At 44.6% G+C, this 13,056-nt stretch overlaps 2 protein-coding genes across 4 annotated transcripts in view; one reads left to right on the top strand and one right to left on the bottom strand.

The window, feature by feature from the left end:
- ABAT (4-aminobutyrate aminotransferase) overlaps window positions 1-10,099 on the top strand; it is a 51,787-nt gene extending 41,688 nt beyond the window's left edge. For all 3 annotated transcript variants that reach the window (XM_026859048.1, XM_026859047.1, XM_026859046.1), the window contains exons 10-16: window positions 621-684; window positions 1,393-1,541; window positions 3,029-3,166; window positions 4,507-4,674; window positions 5,399-5,545; window positions 6,598-6,709; window positions 7,903-10,099. In XM_026859048.1, the coding sequence (XP_026714849.1) occupies window positions 621-684; window positions 1,393-1,541; window positions 3,029-3,166; window positions 4,507-4,674; window positions 5,399-5,545; window positions 6,598-6,709; window positions 7,903-8,024 (900 nt within the window). In that variant the 3' untranslated portion in view covers window positions 8,025-10,099. The remainder of the gene's footprint in view (window positions 1-620; window positions 685-1,392; window positions 1,542-3,028; window positions 3,167-4,506; window positions 4,675-5,398; window positions 5,546-6,597; window positions 6,710-7,902) is intronic.
- TMEM186 (transmembrane protein 186) lies at window positions 9,231-12,803 on the bottom strand. The gene is made up of 3 exons (XM_026859134.1): window positions 12,787-12,803; window positions 12,666-12,699; window positions 9,231-12,521 (listed from the first exon to the last, which is right to left on the bottom strand). Exons 1-3 carry the CDS (start codon window positions 12,801-12,803, stop codon window positions 11,775-11,777), a joined length of 798 nt encoding a protein of 265 aa, XP_026714935.1. The 3' UTR covers window positions 9,231-11,774.
- Window positions 12,804-13,056: the final 253 nt, after the last annotated feature.

The following is a 13,056-nucleotide window of genomic DNA, read 5'->3' on the forward strand; positions in this document are numbered from 1 at the left end:
ACAGTCCTCTCTCACTTGCAGGATAAAAGAGAGACATAGAGAATCTGTATTTTTAGACAGGGTGGGGTCTTACCCCAAGTATATCCTTTTATTAAATTCCAGATAGTTTACAGTTTGCATGTCTTTTGTCACGGTTCCTGCTCGTCCTTGGTACAGTGACCCGTCAGAAACACATGGGGTGTCTGTCACGGGCAGCCCTGGCCTCTCCTCAGAGCCCCCAGTGCTGAACCTCACCCCCCCCAGCCCCTGGTGCCACACCTGGGCACGGCCACCCCCTGCACACGTGCTCTGAATTTGTACAAAAAGGGACTGATCGTACTCAACGATCAGCCTTGGTGTGAGCTCCTGTGTGAGGTGACATTATGATGCAGTATAAATTGCCAAGTATTCGTTAGCATTAATGATGTATTTTAGGACATCGGGCAGCTCTTAGGGGATGCAAATGTCTTTGTTTAAACGGGTGAGCGTAACAACTTGTGGTGCCTGATGGTCGGGGAGGAAGGCGACCAGCATGCTGTGGGAGGCAGGAGCTTGGCCCAGCCACCCCGCTGTGCTCTGGTGGCGGGGTGGTGGCGGGGCCCTGGCACACGCTGACCGCCCGCTCTCTGCTCTGCTTCCAGCCCCCCGGCTGCCCCGACTACGCCATGCTCTCCTTCATGGGCGGCTTCCACGGAAGGACCCTGGGTAAGAAAAGCACTGCCAGCAACACATCCCTTCCTTTCCCTCCTCTCGGCTGCAGCAGTAACTGTCTTCTCACTGGAATTTCTGCAAAGTGGTTTTTTTTCCTTAGACCAGTGGTACCAGTGGAGCGGCTGTAGGTTTATTGAAGGTTTGCCTTGGAAGCCCCACCAGTACTGAAACAGTATTTGAGTGACAGTGGGAATTAATTCTACATTTTTTAAAAATTTATTCTCAGAAGGTTTCTAACTTCCATTCTGAATCCAAGGTTTCCTGTCTACACTAGTAAAAATCTAACTCCTGGGGTAAAATCACCACAATATACAAACAAGATGTCACTCATTTTTACCATTTCATATCGGCTCAATCCGCTTCTAAACATGTTACCCAAGAGTGCTGCAATTCTGAGCTTTGTGAGCAGCTGCCTTTGGAAAGGTGAAACCCATCTTGTCTGAGCAACCTCTTTCAATAGACAAGAGGTTCCCCTGTTCTCCTGGAACGGTGCATGTGGAAACTGATGCTTAAAAGCTAGAGCAATCCACTTAAACCTGATGAAATCCAATTACCCAGTATTTCAGAAAATAAAGTAAGAACACAGAGCAGTTAAGAGAATTCTACAGTCCTGGTGTCAGGCAATTTTTCACCACTTCATAGCTTTTTTCCTCTATTGTTACTAGACAAGTATTATTTCAATTTTTGCTTTTCTGGGTTTAGGTTGCTTAGCTACAACTCACTCTAAAGCAGTTCACAAATTGGACATTCCATCGCTGGACTGGCCTATTGCTCCATTTCCAAGGCTAAAGTATCCTCTGGAAGACTTTGTGAAAGAGAATCAACAGGAAGAAGCCCGCTGTTTAGAGGAGGTAAAAAATTTGCTGGCAGCTTTCTGTTGGCTTTGGTTTGAAATAATGAATAGTGTTTGTAGGATTAGCTGCTTTTCACTAAAACAGTGTTTGCAGGGATTGGAATAGCATGTGATTAAAACAGCATTCAGTGTTGTTTACAGTCAGAAGTTTGTCCCTGTTTTTCAGAATAGCCAGTTTACTGGGAATTACAGGTCTACGTGAATCGTAGCAAAGTGAAATTTCACGTTCAAGAGAAGTTTGTTACATCACAGTGAACTTGTCTGCCAGGTGTTGCAAGGGGACATGGACTAAGAGAGCACAGTGTGTATAATCCTCTGCAGAGAGAACCTGTAACGCTATTTCAGGTTTTGCAGTTTTTCTGTGGTAGCCTTCTGCCATAAAGCTCCGATCCTGCCTCTGGCTGCGGGGAGTGGGTGGGCAGGGACTCTGTGCCTTCCCTGGCCCAGCAGAAAGGAAAGGGGCAGAACAGAGTTTAAGGGAGGAAAACTGTCTCCAGGTACCCAAACCATGAGACTCCAGGATCTGTCACTCGCAAGGGCTCACTCCCGAGGCAGTGGGGAGCAAGGCCTGGTGTGTGCTGTGACTGGAACCAAAGCAGTGCAGGGTTCAGAGCATCATAACCAACTGCAGAGGAGGGGGCCGTGGTGTGCTGAGCAGAGCTGGACCCAAGAGACTTCCTTCTCAAACCTGCCTACCCTCAGAGAAAACAAAAAGCATAGCAGATCGCTTCCCTGGGTTTGCGCCGCAATAGCCTGGGGCGAGGGAATTGTGATGCAAAAAATCAATCCACAGACTTGAAGCTGTTATTTAAAAAAATCAAATAAAAAGCCAAAGGTTCTGTCAAAGTCTGTGGACTGACTTACTGGCACCCTTTGGAAACCAGTGCTTTATACAGCCTGCACGGGTTGTGGGCCCTGAAAGCTCTCGGGGGTATTTCAGGTACAGATGACACTACTAACCACAGCAACCGGCACTACAAGGTTAGTTAAAACTTCTCTTGTGAGCCCCTTAGCAGCAACAGCATTTCTGCACTATTTCATCTGATTGGTTTTAATGTATCTGCAGTGGGTGACTAGAAAAAGCAAATTTACTGGATTACCTTAATACATTAGCTGAGTTTTTGTTTTCTGACACAAAATCTGTTTTCTCCTGTATTGCTTAGGTGGAATGACAGCAAAGGCACAGCAAGCTGCAGTGGTTTCCATTATACTTTCAGCTGAAATTTGCTAGAGCTTTCACACCGTTGTAGGTGAACGTGCAAGTAGTGATAATGTGTTTAGGGTATGACTTAAGCATTATTCAGGAACAAGAGGGCAGTGTTAAATGCTGGAGAAACTACTTCTTAATTCCTTGCGCTTCCTGACACCTTTGTAGCCAGGAATGTCTGTGAAAAGTTGAAGTTCTGTAGCTGAGATTTAATCTGTTGCAGAGGAAATGTGTGAATGTCCTGAAGGGAGAATGTACCTTAAATGTTTGATTTATAGGTAGAAGACCTGATTGTAAAGTACAGGAAAAAGAAGAAGATCGTGGCTGGAATCATTATAGAACCAATACAGTCAGAGGGTGGGGACAACCATGCTTCAGACGACTTCTTCAGAAAGCTACGAGACATTGCCAGAAAGGTAATAAAATATTTCACTGTTCGCTCAGTGGTAGCTAAACATGCAAATACTTCCTGGTGTCTCCAGAGATCTTCCCCGTGCCCCAGGCACTTTGAGAGCTTCACAGGCCTCCGTAGTAGCAGCTGGGGTAGTCATGTACATGTATTCAGATACAAGCAAGCCCTTGTCAGCACAGCACTTTCCATTCGATGCGCACCTCGTTGTCTCCTCAGTCCAATAAATCTTCTTCTGATGCCTGAGAGAGAAATTACTCTGATTCATTAACTACGGATTTTGCAGTAGTGTTCTTTAAATGATAATACCAATTTGTTGAGGCGGTTCAAACAATTTCAGAATAGGCAGGTTTGGGAAAGGGTGATTTTTTTTTTTTTTTGTTGAAATACTTGGTTTTAATTGTAAAAAAAAAAGCTGAAACACAAATTGAGTCCAACTGTAGTGCTGATGTTGAAACAATGAAAAGGATCTTGATACTTGGGATGTGAAGTTACCCATTTAGAAGTGCTGACCCTCAATAAGACCTGCTCCGTGCTTTTTTCACCCTCAAAACATTTGTGTGCTTGCAGAGAAGCACACAGGTGACATTTGGAAAACTCTGTTCTGCCATGAGAAAAAGCAGCTTTTCCCGTTGTTAACAGCTGCTCGTGCAGGGGTGATACGGTAAAAGTGAAATGGAAAGGTTTGCCTTGTCTAAAACAAGATGCTGCCAGAAGTACTTAGCAATTGTTTTTAGTTACAGTATCACGGTATAGCTTGTTCTCCCTGTCCGAAAGTTTCAACAAAATAGTCCTTCACATTAAAAAAAAAAAAAAAATATGTTGCTAGCTAAAATGAGTAACTCTTTCAGCAGACTCATCTAAAAAGGTGGCTCTTCCAGGATCATTTTAGGCCCCTAGACTGAACCGATCATGCTTGCTGGTATTGCCTTTGTGCCACAAATGCCTGACTCAGATTGAAGACAGACACTGCTTATTTAAAACTAACAGAACTCCTACAAATGATGTTCTGCTTTCCTCAGGGGCTTTGAAAATGCCACCTAGACTCCTCCCAGGTGTTTTTAGGTATCCTGTAAAAATGCTGAAGACTATATAAAAAAAACACGTTTGTGAATTTAGGTAGAAAATACATTTCTGAAAAAAATAGGTGAATTTTTCACCGTGAAGTCTAACGCGCAGTCAGTGGCATTGGTACGGGGCTTGAGGAGGGGAGATTTGGAGCAGTGAAGGGAGAGGAAGGAGGGAAGGTGCGTGTGATTGGCTTGTATTTATCTGTTCACTCGGGGAGGTGTGTTTGTGTTGGACATGAGAGCTCACGTTCCCCACTCTTTACGTCTGTCTCTGCAGCATGGCTGCGCGTTCTTGGTGGACGAGGTGCAGACAGGAGGTGGCTGCACAGGAAAATTCTGGGCACATGAACACTGGGGCCTGGATGACCCAGCTGATGTGGTAACATTCAGTAAGAAGATGATGACAGGAGGATTTTTCCACAAAGAGGAGTTCAGGCCCAATGCTGTAAGATTTTCAATGAAACTTGAACTCTGTGTTAGTTGGTGACCCATGAGGAACTGTCATGCCGATGGAAGAGCTTTCCTTTGGTAATGCAGGTTCAGCCAGATGGAGCTGCTGGTTCACAGATACTCGATTCGAGCTTACACAAGAGTTGTCACTTCTTCACTGTTATCCCAGTTGCTGTCAGTCACAAAGGCCATAAAGCTGGTGGGAGAGAGTGGAGAACCGGGTTTCACCTGATGAACTAACCCTCGGTACAAAATCCTACCACTGACTGACACCTTTTTCTGTAGGACAACTTGGTGTCTTCAGAGCTTGTATGTCAGAATTACAGATTCTGCCAGCAAGATTTCTGCTTCACATTAATGACATTTTAGATGTAATAAATGGAAATAAAAAGGGGGGTGAGGGGAGAACATAAAGCTTGAATGTAAAACCTGCTTAGATGATGCTGGTTTCCATGTCGTCTGTTGCCGTGTTTCAGTAACATGTCAGAGCAGCAAGACAGAAGCACTAAATTTGTAGCATAAAGTAGTTGCCCTTTGTTTCTGCTCAGCAGGGCAGCTCTATTTTGCTCTTACAACAACAAAAAAAAAGGGGGTTGGTGAGATCAGTGCGTGCTTTTTCCTACGCCAGTTTGCATTACTGGTTTGATGGCTTGCTTTTCTTTATTATAGTGGTTTGTCTTCTAACATGTTCCACAACTCTCTTTCCATGCTTTCCCAAGCCCTATCGGATTTTTAATACCTGGCTTGGAGATCCATCCAAGAACCTTATGCTTGCTGAAGTCATTAAGGTTATTAAAAGAGAAGACCTTCTAAACAATGCAACCCACGCTGGGAAAGCACTACTGACTGGGCTGCTGGATTTACAGGTAAACATCTGGAAGGACTGCAGATAAGAAGGGGAAATTTGCTCATTGGGTAGGGTCCAGCCTCATCCAGTTGAAATACTTGGACTGAGGAACTCCAGCTGGGGACTAGACCATAATTATAACTTGCTGGTTTAGGTACTTCTAGGCAAGCCTGCATAGCTGTGTCCCATTGGAATTGAGATACACTTTCTTTTACTGGCTTAAGAATGCTGGTTTAATATACTTTAATGCAGTGTAAAGGTGACCCCCCAAAATTTCTGACGGTATGAACTGCAGCTAGTTAAATTTTGCTAGAAGTCTCTGTTATCACACGTAGCTAGCATTTGCATTTCATTTGCCCCAAAGTTCTTTTTAAAGGAAAGTGCCTTCATATTTTGTTACAGTTCCACTGGGCTGTTGAAACAAGAAAACTGTAGCTTTCCCTTGACTAAGGGAAATTCCTCACAGCTTCAACTATGGAGCTGCACATGAGGAGGAAAATCAGATAGGCAGTTAAGGGTAGGCTTGCAGAGGCTCACCTCCCAAAAGGCATTTTGTGCGGGATAAACCCACACACCATCTCTGCTCTCTCCACAATTTCAAGGCATAGCAGGCAGGAGAACACAAAAAATTGTATTACTCATACTTTGTGGAGGGCCAGAATACAACTAGTAGTATCCAAATGTTACTCTTATATACGATGAGGATTCTATTTGGTGGTAAGTGAAGCAGGTACTAATAGCAAGGGTCTTAGTACAGCATGAGAACGAGCTGGTATCTAGCTCTATTCCAGACTGTTTATGCTCAGGTTTTCCTGGAGTGAATTTTAGATGTAAGGTCCTTACCGCTCGCTTCAGGAAGTGCCAGGAGTCTACCTGACCCAGCTCAGGGGTGCAAATCCATTCTCACTTCCTGCTCAAATGTTTATCTGCTTTGTGAGGGAGAGAGCCAGCCTGCTGTTGGGCTCTGCAGTCCTTGGTCAGAAAGGGGTGAGCAGGACACCAGGTTATGTGGGAAATCCAGGGGCCCCGTGGTGCAGCAGCCCCCCTGCACACTTCCTCCTCTCTTTGCAGGCTCGTTACCCCCATCTTATCAGCAGAGTGAGAGGAAGAGGAACATTCTGTTCATTTGACACTCCAAATGATGCCACTAGAAACAAGTTAATTACAATAGCCAGAAACAAAGGTAAGAAAGTCTGCGTGTGTGGATTAGCTTCAAATGACAAACAGTAGCACGTGGGATGCTTTAACTTTTCCTTTTTCCTATGGTGTATGTGTACTACGGTACCAGGGGACAGAAACAAAATTATGAAAGCTGGATTTAGACTTCTCTGGAAATACTTGTGTTTTCAGGGACATCAGAACATTCTGTTGTGTTCATCGACCTTTCTCAGTGGGTGTAACATTACTGGGAGAGATCTAGGGCATGAGTTTTTGTGACATCACTGTCATGTTGCCCTGTGGTGACCTTCAGGTGCACCTAGGGATGGTTTACTTTGGGAACAGATCAGGAAAATTCGAGGAAAGTTAATGTAACTGTCACTCAGGAAAACACAGGGAGAAAAACTATGAGTTTTGTGGAATAACTAATAGTGAACTATAATGAGTTGCCTCAGATTGGCACAGGTCTACATCATCCCCCTTGTACTGCAGAACTCTTGCTGTAACAAGTTCAGGTACCAGGAGGGGAATTTAACTGTGTGTGGGCCCTGGGTTTGCTGCTGTCCGTTTTTGCTGTTACTCGTATCTCTTGAAAGAAGCAGGCATGATGCAGCTAAACTATAGTGAAACCAAAATTTTGGAGTGTAGAAGACATTGATATTTTTTGTTTTTGGAAACTAAGCCAGCAGGGAGAGAAGGCAAGCTGTGTCATGGCCAACTGAGGCTATGCTTAGAGGCAAAGTAAGCTCAGCTTAATAGTACAGATCTTTGTTGCCCACAGACATTTCAAAGAAATAATTGATTAAGGCCTTAAAAAAATACCACTCATTTAAAGTACTGCAGGAAGAAGTCTGCCAGCACTGAGATATTTTTTGTAATTCAAACCGAAGTGGTTTAAAACCAAAATTGCAAAGAAACGACTGTGTCTTGTTCTGGCCCTGAGGTACTTAACCAGTAGAGTGTTGCAGCTTTGAAGCCTGGGATGCTGTTGGAGCTCTGCGTGGAGTCTTCGCACCGCTGGGCGTTAGTGCCAGCGTTGCCCGGGTGTCAGAGGACAGCTGCAGGCACCGGCAGTTCCTCTGAGCTGTGTGGTTGGCACTGCTTTGGGGAGCTTCTGCTGCCCCTCCGCAGTGAGGTCACCCTCCTGTGGAGACCCGCGTTACTGGATGTTTGTCAGAGATGGCAGTGACGGAAGCACGAATTCTGTTCTGGTTTTAGGTGTTGTGCTGGGAGGCTGCGGCGACAGATCGATTCGTTTTCGTCCAACACTGATCTTCAAGGATCATCACGCACACCTCTTTCTGAACATTTTCAGTGACATCTTAGCAAACTTCAAGTAAAAAGCAGTTCCCTTGCACTGTGAACAGCTGATTATGAAATTAGTTTGCATTAATTCATGTCTTCTCTACTTAAAAGATAACTGTAAAAGTCATAGACTAAGGTTTGTGTTCTGTCTGTAATCCTGCCCACGGCAAGCTGCTCCATGCAAACTCGGCCCAGGCAGAGCGGTGGTACTGCCCACCACCAGGCGCCCACAGCTGCCCCACACTCGGCATTGCTAGGACCTGTGGCCCTCCATCTTCTGGCTTGGGCCATGCTAATTGCAGAGTCCTCTCTATATCCATGGCCCTGACTATCTGATTGTCTAAATATGAGCCGGTACAGTCTGTTTTCACAGGTAATCCCAGCGGATTTACTCTGGTGTCCAGAAGCAGCAAGTACAGCCTAACACTTAAAGCCACCCCCCTGCCATACAGAACGTGCCAATCTCTAATGGTAGCTGGAATAAAACTGGTGTTTCCAGGAAAGCTCTGCTTTCCACCACTGCCACGTGTGGTATTTTACCGAATAACTTCCAGCTGTATTCCCTTGAATACAGACCCACCAACTGGATCAGGATGCCATCAGCTCTCTGTGCCCAGCCTCCAGCCTCCCACCCTGCTTCAGCGGCACCAGTGCACCCAGCCACAGGCTCTAAGTGGAACTGAAGTACTTTTTTTCCTCATCCTGGGTTTTAAAACTTTTGACTTCTCTTACAATCAGACTTGTACAGAGAAAACTATACCCTGACGTACGTAACTTGACAGAGCTTAGAGAATCCTGTGAAGCACGTTATTTCCACCTGCCAGCATCTAGGATGAGTTGATGTTTTTACCATCTGCCCATAACACACAACAGTCATTACTTTATCTACTACTTTATCTACTACAAGTTCTACATGGATACTGAGGTAGTTTGAAAAACTACAGCAGAACTGCTTGACCTTAGGCATTACCTGACATCAGAGCCACTACAGTGAAGGCCGAGTTCAAATGGCACATTTATAATGCAAAGTCATTCTATTTTTGTTCTAATAGTTTATTCTAAATCACCGATATTTCAGAGATCTTCTAGAAAGCCACAGGATCAAAAAGTGTCAACAGTTCATTAATTTGTTTCTCTTCAGAGATTTGTTTGGGACATCTCTTTACTATGTGCTCTTTGCTCAAGGCTGACTTGAACTAGGTCTGGTGCCTTTTTCTGTTTGTTTTTTGTTTTTTTTTTTTCTTGGCTAGCAAGCATCTGAATTTTGCTTACTAAGTTTAACTTTATGTTGTGCACCAAAAACCAGGGACCACAGCGGACTTTACAGTCACTCTATTAGGATCTGGCCACAATTTTTAAGTACATAGTAAGAGACAGAGCACAGCTACCAAAATGTGAAAGGTTTCTTTACCTGCTTTGAGAAGTGTTAATCATGTTTTTTTCCCAGCTTGAGTGCTGGTATTGGGAAACTCAAGTACCCTCACTTCTGCTAGCTTAAAAATACCTCTGTAAACCTCTCTACAGAAACCACAATTCTGGTGCCAGCTGGTCAGAACCTGAGCAGGTTTTTGAACAGAGGTGGTAGAAATTGGGGGGAAGGACTAGTAAACTGGTGTTCAGCAAAACCTCACGGTCATCACTGTCCTCGTAAGCGTATTATCAGCAAGAGGAGAGTCAAACCAAGAACTGTATCCGACAGCATTTTGGGAATTACTCTGTTCAACATATCAGTGCAGTAGTTTTAGTAAATGTCTCTAGCAAGTCTTGTACTTTTACAGAAGCAAAGGTCCAGTAAGTTGAAGTCTTACCACATCTTCACTTTTATTATGAATACTCTAGGTGTTTTTATAATTTTTACTGACACTCAGTAACTGTATAATTGTGTACAACATGTTGATGAAATCATGTTAGAGAATACATAGAAAGCACTGCAGCTGAAGCATATAAAGTTAATGTTGTTTACAGCATACTGTGGACAGTGCCAAATAAATGTTTAAACAAATACTTAACTACACGTCATGGTGTAACTAGTAACTGTACACAGATTCATAACGAATGACATCTCATGTGTAATCAATATTATTAAATAAAATATTTATAATTGAACTTCTCCAGGGCTTTTTACTTTACACTTGGTACATGACTAAACTGAATCATTAGCGCATATTAAATACATTCTTATGAAAATAAGCCTCAAAAAACACAGTGTTTCATAGAGTCCACTGTATTTTGCTGCCATAGGGTTTAAGCCATGGACCATTTCTCTCTTCCTTTAGATATTACTCTACCATACACTATTGGCCAAAATTTAAAATAATAGAGTCCCCATTAGGAGAAGTTCAACACGAATAAATAGTAAATCGGGGTTAGCCTGTGCACTTAAACAGTGACTTAACTTACCTGCATCTGCTGCTCTGCAAACTTCTCTATTGGTGTTAAGAGTTAACTTGCTTCTGACAATTCAAAAAAAGTTTCACATGTTACAAGTGATCAGGTTTCTTTCCTGGGTTTAAATCCTGCTCTTCCTTTCTACTGAAGTTTTGGTTTTAGAAAAGAATGAGTCATACTAACACCGCAGAGTGAGACCAGTGGCCTTCACAGACCTGGAGATGCTGAGGCAGCCAACCCTGCCAAGTTCAACAGAATACAAAGTACACGTATTTTGAGCCGTAATTCAACACAGCTTTTAGCTATCTTACCTTTTTTCATTTTAGGTAAACCCAGATTGGAGGAGTAGGGATGGAAAGTGTATTTGACAACAGAGCTTTTGAGGTTAAAATACGCCCAAATCGGTAAACGCATCAGGGGACACAGATGACTTGTTTCCCAGGCTGTATGGTCAACTTCATAGAAGATGGTTTAATTCACATAGTCTAAGGTAATTTTGGTAACATTTACTGAAGCTTTTGCAACTCAAGTGTTACAGCACTGATTAAACATCATTTGCACATACAAAACAAACATGAATATATGCCCAGAAGGACAAGTAGTTCCAAATTTTCAGATGGTCATTAGGATCCAAACTGACCAAGGGTGACAGACTGTCCCTGTAACTCACAGCACCATAGTTCAGGTGTGGTTTTCCTCGATTCCAATGGGAAAGCAATTTCTATGAGAGGCTCCTGAAATGCTGTCCCAGTCTCTAACTTACCCTTACAGCTGAACTGGCAACATGTACCCTTGCTTTGCTCACGTTCACATCCTGGAAGACCTTGCCAAGAGACCCCACGCACCTTACACCTCTTCTACCTTCTTGCCAATTATCCTGAGTTCATCAATGCATGTCTCTCTCACATCCAGCTTTATTTATCATATGTAGGTATAAGACAAGTTTTAATTTCAAAAGGCTTCCCAGTCAACCTAAAATTCACTAAATGAAACAATTAATTTAAGGTGAGCATGCTCTGGTAGAGTTACTGCATTTCACTCCAAGAGTTTTTTCCTGTTTCAAAACAATCTCAGAGGCCAACTGAAACACTCGGGGTCAGCACTGGTAACTCTGCCTCCCGCTGCACCTTCCCAGTGGGACAGTTCAGACTCGGAGCTGCTGGTGACTCTGCACCATGCACATCCCTGTACACGCCACAGAACAGCCACCGCTCACACCTTAAACAAGCTACAGAGACGTTTAGCCTGGTGAATTGTTCTTTACGCTAAATGCACTTACCAGCAGGCTTTGCATAGAAAAATGACAGAAGCATGTCAGTTTGGTAGATTAATTAAACATCACAAAGTAAGCACAATGAACATGCAACATGGGAAAGCACTTGAAATTGGCTGTTGTATCACTCAAGTTCTCCAAATATTTGACTGAACTTCTGTTTGTCTACGATCTGGCCAAACTTAATCGTAAAATACAAAATATCTGTACTATCATGGCGTTTGAACTGAAGAAGTATCTCCCTCTTGCTATCTCCAACTTCATCCAAAGTCACCACTGACTCGGTGGGGCAGTAAATGTCATTCCGTCTTCCCCAAAATGTCAAGTGGGCCACTTTGACAGTACGGCCAGTTTTATTTAAGTAGATTAATCCGATAATTCGTCTGAAAAAGTAGCTCATACCATACAGCATTGCACCAGCAAAGACAGCAATGCCGGTTGTGTATAAGAAGATACTCAGAGAAACCTGTTGTTGCAGATAGAGGTAGCAGATGGGCGGCAGGATGGCCATGGTGGTGGCAGTCTGTAACAGCTTCAGCCTGGACAGGACCCGGCAGTACCTAATCCCCGGAAACCTGTAGACCAGCTTGAACTCTTCTGTTTTCTCATCCACGGCCTTCTGTGGGAGCACAGCAGCAGGGGCTGGATGGCACAGATGGCTGGATGGCACAGGTGGCTCTCGCTGTCTCCCAAGGTGATGATGAACACCATTAACTCGCTGGGTTTGCGACTGCAAACGCTCCCATGCACCAAAAGAACAGGGTGGGCGAGCGGCTGCCTTTATCCATGGCCTTGTCCAGAGCCCCTTTTGCAGACCTCTCCCAAAAGGTGGTGCCAAGCAGACTTTAGTGCTAAGCCTGCAGAGCCAAGCCTATAAGGAAATATTCCCACAGGTCATCAGTTGAGTGTTCTTTATAACCGAATCACATTAAACTCGGTCTGTTCCTTCGGCACTTAAAGGCTGGAAGCGTTAAGCCCCAGCTCACTGTAATCTTACACTTAAAACTAGTGTTACCTTAGGAAAGCGGTATCTGTGCTCGCGTCCCTCCCTGCAGAGGAAGAGGGAAAACACTGCCGCTAGGAGCGCCGGTGGCAGCAGAGCCGGGTGCTGAGCGCGGCCTTAGGGCATCCCCCGCCTCTCCCGGGGCAACATCGAGGCGGAAGCACCAGCACTACGGGTTGAGGAGGGGGAGAGAACCCGGGGCTGCCAGGCAGCGAAGCGTTGCATAACCACTTCGATACCGCTTTCAGAGGAACAAAAAAAGGGGCTAAGCCCGGAGAAGGGGAGGAGAGCGCGAGCAGCGCCGGGGGAAGGGCCTGGGCGCTCGGAACGCGCAGGAGGCCGCGGAGCCGCGCGCTCCCGCCGCGGGGGGCTCCCTCTCCTTCCCCTTCCCTTCCCCTTCCCT

The sequence above is a fragment of the Athene cunicularia genome (assembly GCF_003259725.1).
Source record: "Athene cunicularia isolate RWA chromosome 14 unlocalized genomic scaffold, athCun1 chr14_part1, whole genome shotgun sequence".
Taxonomy (NCBI): domain Eukaryota; kingdom Metazoa; phylum Chordata; class Aves; order Strigiformes; family Strigidae; genus Athene; species Athene cunicularia.